This window comes from Corylus avellana, chromosome 9, assembly GCF_965113065.1.
Source record: "Corylus avellana chromosome 9, dhCorAvel1.hap1.2, whole genome shotgun sequence".
In the NCBI taxonomy this organism is placed as follows: Eukaryota; Viridiplantae; Streptophyta; class Magnoliopsida; order Fagales; family Betulaceae; genus Corylus; species Corylus avellana.
Genome location: NC_142498.1, coordinates 9,396,879 through 9,411,138, shown reverse-complemented (window position 1 = coordinate 9,411,138; position 14,260 = coordinate 9,396,879). Strand labels below are relative to the sequence as shown.

Sequence of the window (14,260 nt, the reverse complement as noted above, 5' to 3'; positions counted from 1 at the left end):
ATATTTCTATACACACACACACATATATATATATATATATATATATATACACGACATAATATAAGCCAATATATATATATATATATTGGCTTATATTATGTCGTATAACAGATGTCTTTAGAGATGTATCATGAAGAAGAAAAAAAAAAAGTCTCCTCTCTCTTTTCTCTCTATTCTTATTCCCATCATATATTTCTATACACACACAAACACACACATATATATATATATATATATATATATATATATATATATATATATATTGGCTTATATTATGTCGTATAACAGATGTCTTTAGAGATGTATCATGAAGAAGAATAAAAAAAGTCTAATATGGCCTCTACTTGAATATCTATTCCTCAGATCTTTTATGTTTTATATATATTACATTTTTTACACATCAATTAGAAGCACGATACTATTTCTTGTACAAACAAAATTGCTCCAATTTTCTTTTCCTTTTCTTTTCACCATCCACAACATCATTTTATATTATTAGTATTTACATTGTTACTTTTATCACTCACAACCTAACATCCTTTGATATTATAAATTATTCGTAATAAAAATAAATCCCTCTAAACTAAATTTCACCAATCTCAATTCATTTACACAATATCTACGTCTCCTTAAATTTCAAAATTATTACTCTCTGCATTATAATCTAGCCTAAATTGCATTGCTACACTTCATATATATATATATATATATATATATATATTGTTGTAAAATTAAGTACAAATTCAATTATAAATGATTTTCGAATTCTAAAAGAAGGTGGGATTTGATTTTGATAGTTGTATTGTTCAAAGTCACAAGGCTTTGCTCCCTTGGAGCTTCCTCGCACCTTCCCTGTCATCCTTGCGGCGCTTCCTTCGACCTTCGTTTCTTAGTAATTTTGCATTTAGACAAAACTCTTTTCAGTTGTACAGGTGGTAGTGGGGACAGAAGCTTAAAGGGAATTTGCCGATTCAAGGTTTGAGTTGGCGTATTTGTAAAATCTAGGTGTCATATTCAACATTTCGAATCATTTCGTTTTAAATAAGAAATAAAAATGAAGAAGGAACAGAGCTCCCACCTATAAACTTATAATGTTCCAGATCCTCAATGTTCCCCACCTTCCACATCCAACTCTCTCAGCCTCTCTGACCCACCTCTCGCACGTACGACCTGCACTTTCCCAAACGTGTCTTCGCCACGGGCCACGCTTGCCACCCAAACGGCCAAATTCCCTCTATAAATACCGGCCCCAGACCATAACGGCGATTGGATCGACCAAAATGGAACAAATTGTCGACGCCGAGAACCTCCGCTTGCGTTTCCTCCAAGTTCTGCGTAGCAGACGATCCAACGAAGGTGAAAACCAAAACCCGTGGATGACTTTTTTAATTTTTATTTTTTGGGATATTAATTGATTGTGTTTTTTTGGTTTTTATTAATTTTTTCATTTTTATTTTTTATCAGTTCCGTTATCAGTGGAGCTTGCGAAGCCTGTGGCTAAGCCTTTGTATCAGGACGCTACTCAACCAAAATCCAGTGAGGTTGACATCTCTTTCATTTTATATATATATATTGGTTTTTGATTTTCTGTTTGGCAATTTCTGACTATGTTGTTGGATGTTGTGGTAGGAAAACATTGATGGGTTCAAGGAGGAAAACCTCTACTTGATCACCGAGGTAATTTAAGCTTAAAATGGTTGTTCAGATTTTGAAACATATTTCTTTAGTTTACAAATTTTAGTTGTCGAATTTGTGGTGCTTGTAATGGCCCAGGCCCGCGAGAGCCCATTTTGTTAACTTAAAAGCCTTAGAGGCCCAATGGTTACCTATTTGGGACCCAAAGCACTTATAGCCTCTATAAAGCATGCCAAGAGAAAAACAATATTTTGGTGTGTTTCTTAAAAGTTTGTTTAACATTTTAAAAGTTCGTTTAAAGAAAAAAGTACATGTTTAGTAAAAAAAATTTAAAGCGTTTTTTCATTGTTCAAAAAGCCAAAAAATATTTAAAATGCACTTTTGACAAAAGCTTAAAAATAAAGTTTTTGCCAAAAAACGCTTTTTAACTTAAAAGCTTTATTTCTCAAATGCAAACCCAAACAAGTGCATAAGAACATAGCTTAATAAGTCGAGTGATGTTTTGTGTGTGTCTGACGCACTTAATGACAACTTAAACAATGATGCAGCAAAAAGAAAACGAGTGAATGCCATGACTTCCACCCCAAAACCTAAAAAGAGGAAGGAAGTAAGGGGTGAGCGAAAAGCTCAATAAGTAATACTCCTAATTGAGTTAAAACGGTTGGTTTTGGGGAAAGACATTTAACAGTATGAACAAGATCAATCTACATAAAACGTGTAATCATGGAATTAAAACTTAAATCTTCTATTGAGATTAGGACCAATTGAAATAAAGTGACATTAAGCTACAAGCGGAGACTTGAGCATATAACATACAGAAAATTACTTGAATTAAACTCCATTTTCTATGCTCAAGACATTTCTCCTTGTCTTATTTAATAAAACATATGTTCAGAAATATTTTATAAATCGATCTCTTTCATCAAACTCAACATGAAGATGTGATTTTTGAACGAGTAAAAGCTTATCTTTTCCCTTGTTATTTGTGGCCTTGCATACTATTATGTATCCATGGGGTTGTGCGATTCAACCTTTGAGGATCTAGCAACACTCGTGGCCGCGGAGCCACTATGGCACTGCTAAAACCTGGACAATAGGTTCAGCTACATTAACCGTATGCTAGGCACATAAATCCTAATTAGAAGTCGGCCCTTTACTTGACCCTTCTGACCTTTCCCCCTATTATTAGAGAAGTTTTATCCTTAGGAATAAGTTAAGGGCTTAACGTCTCTTTTCTTCTTCTTCTTTTTTTTTTTTTTTTGTTAATATCTATATAAAATTTAATAATATTATTTAATATTATTTATTGACTTTTGACCTTAGTCCTAATTTCATTCTTTGAAAAAAAATATTTTATTTTAGTCTTACTTATCTTATTAATATTTTCATATCATTTTAATAAAGAGATCAAGGTAGGCTTAATCTTAGAATTTCCCTTTAAAAAATGGTTTACTTTTTCTTCCAAAAGTCTCAAAATTGTTTTTATGGGGGCTTGGGTCAGAAATGGCCCACTTGAACCCAAACATTCCATGGACATAAATTTTCCAGATTTAACTCAAAGCCTTTCTTGATGCCATATATGAGAAATAACTTGTTTCTTTAGAATAGTCTTAACATCACTTTAAGGGTTAATGTTTAGAAATATTTTACCACTCAAAAGAACCATATTATAAGATGTTTTTAGGTATAAAATTTTATGACTTAACCTAAAATCCAAGCTCATGGCACATTTTCAAAATGCACTTTTCACATCAATAATCACTTGGGCTTTAGGGATGAAATACTAGGTTCTTTCCCTTTCTTTTTGAAAGTACATTATTAAAAGGGTCATTATGAGGTTCTCATTTTTAAAGGACAAATATTTTCTACAAGAAGAGAAACATGAAACATATTTTGTAAACATGAACTTGACTAACTTTTAGGTTATAATGCTACCATCTTACAAAATCATGCATTTTGGCCGCTAAATGACTTTACAAGTTTTCATTAAAGCATGGTATGTTCGTATATTCATACACTTGGTTATTTACAAAACCCATGGTTATCTGAGATAAAGTAGAAGTGGTTTAAGAAAATGATGCATATGTTACATGGGTTTAGCTATGACACATGTTTTTATGAAATTTCTTGACATGTGTTTATATGGGTATAAAAATATTTAAACACCATATGGACTAAGTTATCTAGTAAAGCAATGTAGTGACATTTTCATGGATTAAATAAATTTTTACTACCTAAGCAAAATTCACCAATAGGTTTTCGCATAACATAACATGTTTTTAAACATTTAAAGAATATATAACATATCAAATAATAACTTTGAGAGAGGAATGGATGGATTACTTACAAAGTCAACGAGGTAAGGTACACTAGAACTCAAAAGATCTTCTCCAAGTGAATGAGGAGTAGAATCTGGTATTTTGGGCTCTTGAAAGTGAATGAGAGTGAGAAAAATGAAGAGAAGATGAGAGAAATGGGATGAGTCAAAAAAATGTGGTGTTGGTCGTGTGAAATGGGGGAGGTTGAAGTGCAAGAGACACCATGCCTCTCCCAACAAGAAATGGTCTCCCTTCCCTTATTAACTAGTCCAACACATGTAAAGTTTTCTTTTCTCTTTACCAAGGTGGTCATTTGCATGAAGGGGTTTGTGTTACGAAGGCAATTTAATTAACAAAGGCTATCCTTAATTAAGCATGATTGAATGTAGGTAATGCAATTAATTAATAAAAGGTCATGTTACATTAAAATCATAAGGTTTTATTGCCTATTGTTCTATATGTCATATGTTATGAATTAAACATTAATTTATGAAATCAATTATTTCCCATGATCTCCTTTAGGGGGCTTGATCCAATCTTTACGAAGCTCACTAGGTCTAATGACATTGGTTTCCAAATCTAAGCTCAAGACCTTGGTCTAAAATTCTTATACCAAATACTAAGCTCACTAGGTCTAATGAAATTGGTTTCCATATCTAAGCTCAAGACTTTGGTCGAAAATTCTTGTACCAAATATGAGGGTGTTACAGTGCTAGTCTTTTGTTAGAAGGATGAAGGTATTTGAACTTTATCTGATCGTAACAAACTGAATGAACATGCCATAAGGTGTAATGACCCACTTTATTTTGAAGTAAAACAATTTTCCTAAACTTGGTTTCATGCATCACAAAGATGTTTGAAGTTGGGTTAATTTTCACCTGAAGAAATTCAAAAGCTCTTGCTCCATCTGAAATTTTGTCTCCTTTTTTTTTTTTTTAATTTTTTTTTTTATCCTTCCCATTGTTAACAGCATTAGGAAGGTGGCCAAGGTGGCATTGATTTTTGGAGCCTAACTGAAGCAAGTTAATGTAGGGCAATGGTGTAAATCTTTATATGTTTTTGACTTGTAGCATACATATTGATTAATCCTTGATGTAAGTCTATCTGATTAGAAGTAAAACTTCTTTTCGAAGTGTTTTTTGTTGGTAATAGTTCATAATACATGTTGATGCAATTTTTATTTGTTGGTCTTTTCTTTTTTGTGACCAACTACATATCTTCTTACAGATTCTGTCTTTTGCGGTTTTTTGGGTCAACAAACTCTGTGTAGCGTTTTTAATTCAGTCCTTATGCTGAAAATACAACCATGATAACTACAACCCTGATATTAGAAAGGCTAAACAGACATAAGCTAGTGTAATTCTGAGTTATACTTTCTAGCTTGCAGGTCTTTGAGATTTACTTTAGTTCTTGATGGCAGCACATTTGCTAATTTTTGAGCATGTAAAGGAACTTATTGTGGATGATAATTTCTAGGCAGGAGACCAGGGACGCTTGCCTGTGTTGATTTTAAGCATGAAGGAAAACAATCATCAAAGAAAGCCCGCTGTTGTTTTTCTTCATAGTACACATAAATGCAAAGAGTGGTTGCGACCATTGCTTGAGGTTGTTGCTCTAATGATTTTTTCCTGGCCTTAAATCTCCATTTCTTTTGTGTTATTGGGATGGGGCAGCGGTGAATTTGCTTTGCTTGTCTCAGGCATATGCTTCTCGGGGATATATAGCCATCGCCATAGATTCTCGCTACCATGGTGAACGTGCCAGCAGTAAAACCACCTATCAAGATGTATGCATTTCGTACATTTACTTTGTTTTTCTTTTACTGGTTCAATTATTTCTGTTGTATTTACAGAATATTCATAAAATTGAATTTTCTTTTATATGGTCTATGGGCTTGTGAAGGCCAGCTCATGACTATATCACAAGCCAATGTGCAAGCAAATATTGATCAGGATAGTGATTCTGTCACGAGTCAGCCAATTGGTCCAAAGCTTCACATACTTTTTTTAATGAAAAGTGAACCAAGCTGAGGCTGAACATTCCTAGTGCCCCTTTAGCAGTAAAACACTTATTCCTGTATAAAGTTCATCCCTAATCAGGTTATTTTATTCAAATGCAGGCTCTTATTTCATCATGGAAAAAAGGTGATAAAATGCCTTTCATATTTGATACGGTATGTCCTCCATTTATATTGTTGTTGGATGCAAATAGTTAATGCTCAACTCTTACCTGCTAATAGGACAATTAATAAGTTGATGAAGTTAGCAAACCCTTTGTCGTTTAGTTGTCTGATTATTTTGGTTCATAACATGGCACAGAGTTTTGATTCTTGCAGGTCTGGGACTTGATAAAACTGGCAGACTATCTGACAAATAGGGAAGATATAGACCCTGCCAGGATAGGAATCACCGGTGAATCACTTGGAGGTTGGTTTACTGAATTTTAAAGCATGGCACATTTGAAGTGATGGTTTGACATGCAAACTCATGTTGGAATTTGGAAAAAGTGCAGGTATGCATGCATGGTTTGGTGCTGCTGCTGACACCCGCTATGCAGTGGTTGTTCCTATAATTGGTGTCCAGGTGCTTTCTCCAACTAAAAGTTTAAAAGTATACCTAGTGTGGCTGATTTTTTTCGCACTTAGCTGAATTTTGTGCAATATCGATTATAGGGGTTTCGATGGGCCATAGAGAATGATAAGTGGCAGGCTCGCGTTGACAGTATAAAGCCTGTTTTTGAGGGTAAGAGAAACTGAAAAATAATAAAAATTAGAATGAAGTATTTGATTGCAACATGATTAGCTTTGTTACTTGCTCTGACCACATGTTGTTCATCTTTATTGTACCCATATTGTCTGTGTTCATGCTACGGTTGAGGCATGTATTTCATTATAGGGCTCAATTGATTTTAAACTACTTTTCCTTTTTCCTAAATGGAGTGCTTGAATTATTAAATATTAAAATTCTATTTGATTTTGACTAGTTTAGTAGATCTGTGTTTGATAAATGCATATCATGTCGAATAGTGTGCTTCTTGAAGCATACATCCACCAGATGCATTTCTTTGCAGCTGTTGTGTTATTTTTTTCTCTGGTTTCATTTCTTCTTTGATGCAGAAGCACGGATTGATCTAGGGAAGAGTGTCATTGACAAGGAAGTGGTGGAGAAGGTTGGTTACATTAATGTCTATATATTTACTTTAATACTTAAGAGTATGATCATGTCTAGGCTTGAACGGGACTTTAGTCTTTTACCTTTGATTTAATTTTTCCACTGTGCATCAATGTTCATTAACTAGTGCTTCTATTTTATGATGTGAATAATTGCGGTTGTGGTGTTTAGAATCCATACATATCCTGTATCATTTGACATTTTCCATCCTTCAGAGACCAACTTCCTTGTTGGGGCTTATCTTTCTCAATGTGCATCTTAAATAAAATTACTTCTCACGGTTTTACTTTACTGACCAGGTGTGGGATAAGATTGCTCCTGGTCTAGCTTCCGACTTTGATGCACCTTACACAATTCCAGCTATTGCACCACGTCCTCTACTGATTCTCAATGGTAAAATTCTATCTCCCTTAAAAAATACAAAGACATGGTGTCCTGGGTGTCTGTACGCAATCAACTGTGATATGATTATGATTTTATACTCCACAATCTATGAAAAAATATGGAATATTCAAACAGTCTGCTGTATATAAAATAACGTGCCTGTTCCCAGATTCTAACACATGAGGTAATCTTTCCTTGCATTGACATGTCTGTAGATTTGCAACTTATTCTCAATTTTCCTACAAAATTTTTCTGGGTTACAAGGCTAGTGGTGATCTAGTCTCTTTTTTTTTTTTTTTTTTCATCAACTAAGTTATCTTCCAGGTTAACTTTTGTGGGTTATATCTTCACTTTGTGTTGAAGCATTTTTATTGGATTTTGAAAATTTAGGTGCGGACGATCCTCGTTGTCCACTTGCTGGTCTGAAAATTCCGGAAGAAAGAGGAAGCAAGGTTTATGGAGAGGCCCATATTTCTGATAAGTTTAAGGTTAGACTCAAAGTAGCTGATAAAAGATTATAAAATTGAAATCTTAACAATCTTCAGATTAGCTATCACTTCATGGAAATCCTTTGTTGAATATCCTTTGCAAAATCACAATCAAGTGGTCTCTTTCCCTCTCACTCATTTGCCTAGACAAACATAAATGTGAGGAGGTTTTGCCATCTAGCAATGTTTTTTGTCTTGGAGATTCACTGACATGGTTATTTCAGTAAAAAAAAAAAAAAAAAATTCGGTTTTTCTTTCATATGCTGCCCTTTTATAATTCAGCTTGTTGCACTTCCTTGACATGCAGTTGATTGCACAACCTGGAATTGGGCACCAAATGACACCTTTGATGGTTCAAGAAGCTAGCAATTGGTTTGACAAGTTCCTCAAGCAATAAACTGTATGGTTATTGCACTGCTCGGTGTATCTCAATGTATCTCCTTTGACCTGTCTGTGGACATGTATTTGGAGACCATCAAGCTTTGGCATTGAATTTGTAATGAATCTTTATTGAATTTTAATTCAATGTTGGCTTTTAAAACCACCATTGGATTTGTGATGGATCTTTATTGGATGTTAATTCAATGATGGTTTTAAAAGGCACCTATGAGTGAAAAAATTGGTGTAAGAAAGTGAGAGTTGTGTATAGCATTACTCTTTAGGATATGTACAGGTCAACATTTGAATCCAACTTAAGCTCAACCCAAATAAATTCGAATTAAGATTTACCAATTGATGAGTAATGCCGAACAGCATCCCATCATCCCCATTTCTTAAAGTCTGTGTGGCGTGGTTGACCTTATAGCATTTGATGCATGAGATTAATTTTCTAATTGGAGGAACCACACCACATAAACTTTAAAGAATGGAAAATAATGAATAAAATTACTTGGTTCAGACTGATGTAACCGTGAGAAGCCTCATGTTCTAGTCTTGTGCGACATATATAGGAGAATGTAATAATTTTAGTAATAAATAAAGTGGCATTTGTAGGAAGAAATAGATATTGCTATTTATAGTTGAGCTTGAATACTAAAGGTAGGTTTAGTACGCCGAATAACTATCCTATTAGAAAAAATGAATAGCTTTTATTACGAAAGAAAGAGGTTGAATGGAATAGTTATATGAAAAGACTAATACTCGGAATAGCTATTCCCAACAATTCGCATTCCTCATGAAGGAATGACTTCCTTAAATTGAGGAATAAATATTCTTCTCAATTTAAGGAACAATCATTCTCTCATGAGCAATGAGAATGGCTATTCTAAGGTTATTTCATTTTACATTCTTCAATTTTTAATCAAATCTATTCATTTTCCTATTAGTATAACCATTTCGCATACCAAACATAATAGAAGTCTACTTCGGTGATGCTCATCTATGTTATTGTTACACATAAACCCATCACTTGAACCCATGGGTCAAAGGCCCAACGTCCCAAGAAAGCCCCATACATCCGAATGGACTCTATGAATATGACCCAGCATAAAACAATGGATATGGCGTCGTTTCTTACACCCTTGGAGAACCGAAGACCAACTGCTCTATTGATAAGTGCCAAATGTTACATATTTGGACCCCTTTATTTACATTAGTTAATCCTTTAGCTGTGTCATTATTTAATATTTTGTGTTAGTTTTGTGTTTTTAGTGTTTTGTAGGTCATTAAAGAAAAACTACAGCTTTAAAGAGAAAAATGCAAAATTTGGAAGAAATCATACTTTGAAAAGACCTAGATGATGTGATTAAGTTTAACCAAATTTAAGAAAAAGGTTAAATTAGATTAAATTGGATAAAAGATCAGATTGGAAAAGATTTCAGATCGGATTCAAATTCAGATTCTGTATACGTCTTAGTATTTTGATCATAACTTTCCGTTCAACTATTAGATTGAAGTGATTCAAACGGCATTGGAAAGCTAACTAAAAATAACACAATTGGTTGTGAAATAGGATTTTCCTAATTTAGAAGGTTACTATACCAAAATCGCCTTGCAATTAAGGGACATAAATCTGGACTAATCCTATTTCGATTTCAGACTTCTATTTTGACTAGAAGACAGACCTCCGAATTATCTAGGTTTAGTAGGGTTTTTAGGACTTTCCTAAGCCTATAAGTAGACTTCTTTGCATTCAAGAAAAGATATACAAGTTCAGAGAGCAAAATTCTACAGCTTTTCTCTTTAATTTAGTTTTTCTATAAGTTTAGGTTTATGTTTAGATTTTATTTTTATGTGGAGCTAAATTCCCAACCAAGGTTGGGATGAAGCCCCACCGATGAAGAATGACATCACTTTTATGTAAGTCTTTATTTGTCCGATTTTATTGAGTCTTATAGTTCAATTGTTTTACTTCTAATCAATGTGTGGAGTGATTCTTGGATATCTCTTGTGATTCAAGGATACATGTGATGATTTGAGATAATTTCATATGATGGATTGCTTGGTTTTTAACTCATAAAAATTGGATATCTCTTGTGATTTGTTCTACGGATACATCTGGTGTTTCAATTGAATTTGGATTCCTTTTGGTGATTTAGTCAATGAATGGATACATGGAATGATTTTGATTAATTCTTTGAAACATAGTAAACATACAAGAGATTTAAATTGTGAGAACTTTGGATAAATATTGATGAACATGGAGTATGTTGTTATGATTCGGTGAGTGTGGATTCCTAAACCTTAGTCTTTACCTTTTGTTTTATTTTATTTAGTTTATGTTTATCCTTTAATTTTCAAAAATCAAAATTCAAAACCTTTTTGGAACTAGGTTAGGATAAAATTCTTTTAGATTTAAATGGCTCTTTCAAAAATACAATTCTCTGTGGGATCGACCTCACACTTGCAAACCCTGTTTCTACAAACGATTCGTGCACTTGCGAGTTAATATAATTTGCACAACAAGTTTTTGGCGCCGTTGCGGGAGAATTGTTCAATTTTTGAAACCAATTTATTTCTAAATTAGTTTTATTCTTCTACTAGTTATAATTAGGATTTTATTTTTCTGCAATTAGTTTTGTTTTATTCGTGTTACTAATATAAAAAAAAAAGAAAAAAAGAAGATTTTTCTTGTTTTTTTTTTTTTTGGTTTTTGTTTTGTTGGGCTTGTTTTACAGTTCTACCGCAGTACCTTCCGCACACCCCTGCTACGATCGAGCGCACTTGGGACCAAGACAGCAAGCTCAAACGCACCTGTGCTCGTTAATTGCCGCATCTTCACTCAAGAGCGATCAAGTGCACATCAGCGCGATCGAGCGCATTCACAGCAAAGGCAGTAGTTCCATAGATCTTTGCCAAAAATTTATTTTTGGTCATTTTTGTGAGTTTTTAAATTTTAGTTTAATTTTTTTTTATTTGTGTTATTTATTTATTTTTTTAGCTTATTTTATTAAAAAAAATGGTTAATGTTTTATGTGGGATATTTGCATGCTAAAAAGTGAGGGGGAAGCATGAATTTTCATTTTAATGATTTTAATGCCCCTCCTAGTTGTAGGACACCAGCTCCTACCAACTACCCTCAAAATTTTTACCCAGATAAACTATGTTCATATTGTTTCAATCCCTATCATGAGGAAAACAATTGTCCAGATCTGCTAGCTGAGCTCAACGACTTATGGGACAAATTAGACCAAATTAGAGTAGCTAGATTTAACTTTTTATATGAACAAATGAACATCAGTTTCTCCAGCCCGGATTCAAATTTCAATTGTTATAACTCGGACTGGAGCAACCAATCTGATTTCTCAGGATTAGCTTAGGCTACAGGAACTTATGCTCACCAATTTGATGAATCGCACCATTCGAATATCCGTAGTTCGATCATCAAGCTCAACCTTCTGTTTATCAGTCTACCACTCAAGTACCACAGCCTGCAGCACAGTCATCACTGGAAGACATGATGAAAGCATTCATGCAATCAATGGACAAGAATATACAAGATATGAAGAATCCTACCATGAGAAATTCCCAAGATATACAAGAGCTAAAAGGTTTCACCAATCAAGCAGTACAGGAGATGAGGAATTCCAACATGGCTAACAACAGAGACATACAAGAACTTAAGCAGGCCATGATCAAGATAGAAGGACAGATCGGTCATCTAGTTCCTGACTTAAACAAAATAGAGGAAGAAGAGCTTCAAAGTCAGCTGATAGCTGAAGGCACTACATGATTGATGAGGATGATTATGAAAATTCTTTTCATGAGCATGCCCAAGTCACCATCATACTTGAGAGTGAGGAAATTGTGGATAACAAAGAGGAGGAAGAGAAAGATGATCAAGTTGAGCACCATGAGAATAGTGAGCCCCCAACGGATCCTAATCTGCCAGTGACATGGAAGTGAGTACTGAAGCTCCTGCCTGCATCATTGCCCTTCTTGAGACACATCAAGAGCCCAAAGCTTCATTGCCTGAATGTCTCAAAGAGCCATCTTATGTCAAGATACTCAAGGACTTGTGCACAGAAGCACACAAATCTAGGAACCACTTTCCTAAGAAGATCCTTCGCAGCAAGCAATTCTACATAAGATGGCAAAATATCATTCCAGAGGGGTATAAAGTTTTGAAAAAGAAGGGGTGAAAGGGATTGGTTAGACATCCGCATGATAGGGGGAAGCCCTGTAAAGTTTTCTCCTCCAGTTTATTTTCTGCACTTCACTCCACAAATTTTTTATTTCCTTTTTCATTACATGTTATTTTTATTTGTTTTTGTTTCTAACATCAATTAATCTTTTGATGTTTGTTTATATATATATATATATATATATATATATATATATATATTGTTGTTAGTTTTTGTTGACAGGTGTTTTGATGTTTAAGTTTGGGGGACGCCCTGGCCTTGTTCACACTCAGATTTCTTTACTTCCGGTAATGTATTTCTATACTACACATTGAGGCAATGTGAAATTCAAGTTTGGGAGTATGAAAAAACACTTTGTCTGTTTATTTTTGTTCTTATTTGTTTATTTTTATTTGTCTTTTTGTGTTAAAAAATTTGAAAAAATAATAAAAAAAGAATTTATGCTATATTTTTGTCAAGTTTGAGTTAAACTGTAACTGTGATTTACATTTCATTAGCTTGCTTAAAGCGTTGAACACATCCTTATGTCATTTGAAGTCTGAGTCCTTTGACTTATTTTTGGGTAAAAGAGATTTTACTTGTTTTGAGATAAATTTTTATAAGCACATTAGCATGTTTTTTGTGAGGTATGATGTTTGAGCTTAAGCTTGTTCTCTTTGAGATTTGTTGGATGACCTATTGATGAACAACCATTGGCTTGCAAGATATATATATATATATATAAAGAAGAAAAAAAAATAAATAAAAGAAGGAAAAAGAAAAGAAAGATCATGTTGAGTTTTCCGCTGAGTAACTGAACATCTTGCTTTATTAAGCATTGAGTGTTCGCGTCAAAAGGTGTGAAGTTCAGTGTTGATTTATGATATGGCTAGTCTGGCTTCGTAGCCTTTTTGACTTAAGTTAAGAAGCCCTTAGGGATGTTTTACATCTAGTACCCTAAAGCCACCTGGCTTGGGAGTCATTGGCCTAACACTTGTTACATGGGTCAATTAGAAAGCTTAAGGGAGTTAGACATTGCAGAGCCTATGAAAAATAAATGCATATCTTGCCTTGATTATTTCATTTGATAGAGATTTTTACAAATTTTTTTGGAACTTGTCTTGAGTTTAAGCTGACAGCTTCATGATTGTATGCTAATTACACTTTACACTTTTCAGAACATATGCCATTTATGAGTGATTTGATTCTGGATTTCCTTTTGACTGTGATGATGGTGTTTGTCTTTTTAAACTTGCTCATCAATAAGAATCATGGTTTGTGTAAAATTTCTTTCTTATTAACAACATAGTGCACAGTGTTTGTGGGTATCATTCTTGTTAAGCCCTCACGAGACTTCACTCGTCCACTAAGGATGCCTAGGGGTTTAAAAGGTTTGTTGCATATGCTAAATGCAATCATCTCTCCCACGAAAGAGGATTTATGTTTCTTGCTTTCATTTTATTTTTCGTTTTGTTTTGCTATGGGACTAGCAAAATGTAAGTTTGGGGGTGTTTGATAAGTACCAAATGTTGCATATTTGGACCCCTTTATTTAAATTAGTTAATTATCTAGCTGTGTCGTTATTTAATATTTTGTGTTAGTTTTGTGTTTTTAGTGTTTTGTAGGTCATTAAAGAAAAACTACAGTTTTAAAGGGAAAAATGCAAAGTTTAGAAGAAAGCATACTTTGAGAAGATCTAGATG

General features: G+C 33.8%; 1 protein-coding gene across 1 annotated transcript; it reads left to right on the top strand.

The window, feature by feature from the left end:
- Window positions 1-1,043: 1,043 nt before the first annotated feature.
- Window positions 1,044-8,727, top strand: LOC132189493 (alpha/beta-Hydrolases superfamily protein). The gene is made up of 13 exons (XM_059604237.2): window positions 1,044-1,356; window positions 1,465-1,541; window positions 1,630-1,677; window positions 5,430-5,558; window positions 5,653-5,739; window positions 6,073-6,126; window positions 6,289-6,379; window positions 6,465-6,535; window positions 6,625-6,694; window positions 7,069-7,121; window positions 7,423-7,516; window positions 7,898-7,995; window positions 8,303-8,727. Exons 1-13 carry the CDS (start codon window positions 1,092-1,094, stop codon window positions 8,390-8,392), a joined length of 1,227 nt encoding a protein of 408 aa, XP_059460220.2. The 5' UTR covers window positions 1,044-1,091; the 3' UTR covers window positions 8,393-8,727.
- Window positions 8,728-14,260: the final 5,533 nt, after the last annotated feature.

Coding starts and splice junctions, on each gene's coding strand:
- LOC132189493 (XM_059604237.2), top strand. CDS start 1,092: ATGTTCCAGATCCTCAATGTTCCCCACCTTCCACATCCAACTCTCTCA. Junction 5,559..5,652: donor GGTTGCGACCATTGCTTGAG/GTTGTTGCTCTA, acceptor TGCTTGTCTCAG/GCATATGCTTCTCGGGGATA. Junction 6,695..7,068: donor TATAAAGCCTGTTTTTGAGG/GTAAGAGAAACT, acceptor TCTTTGATGCAG/AAGCACGGATTGATCTAGGG.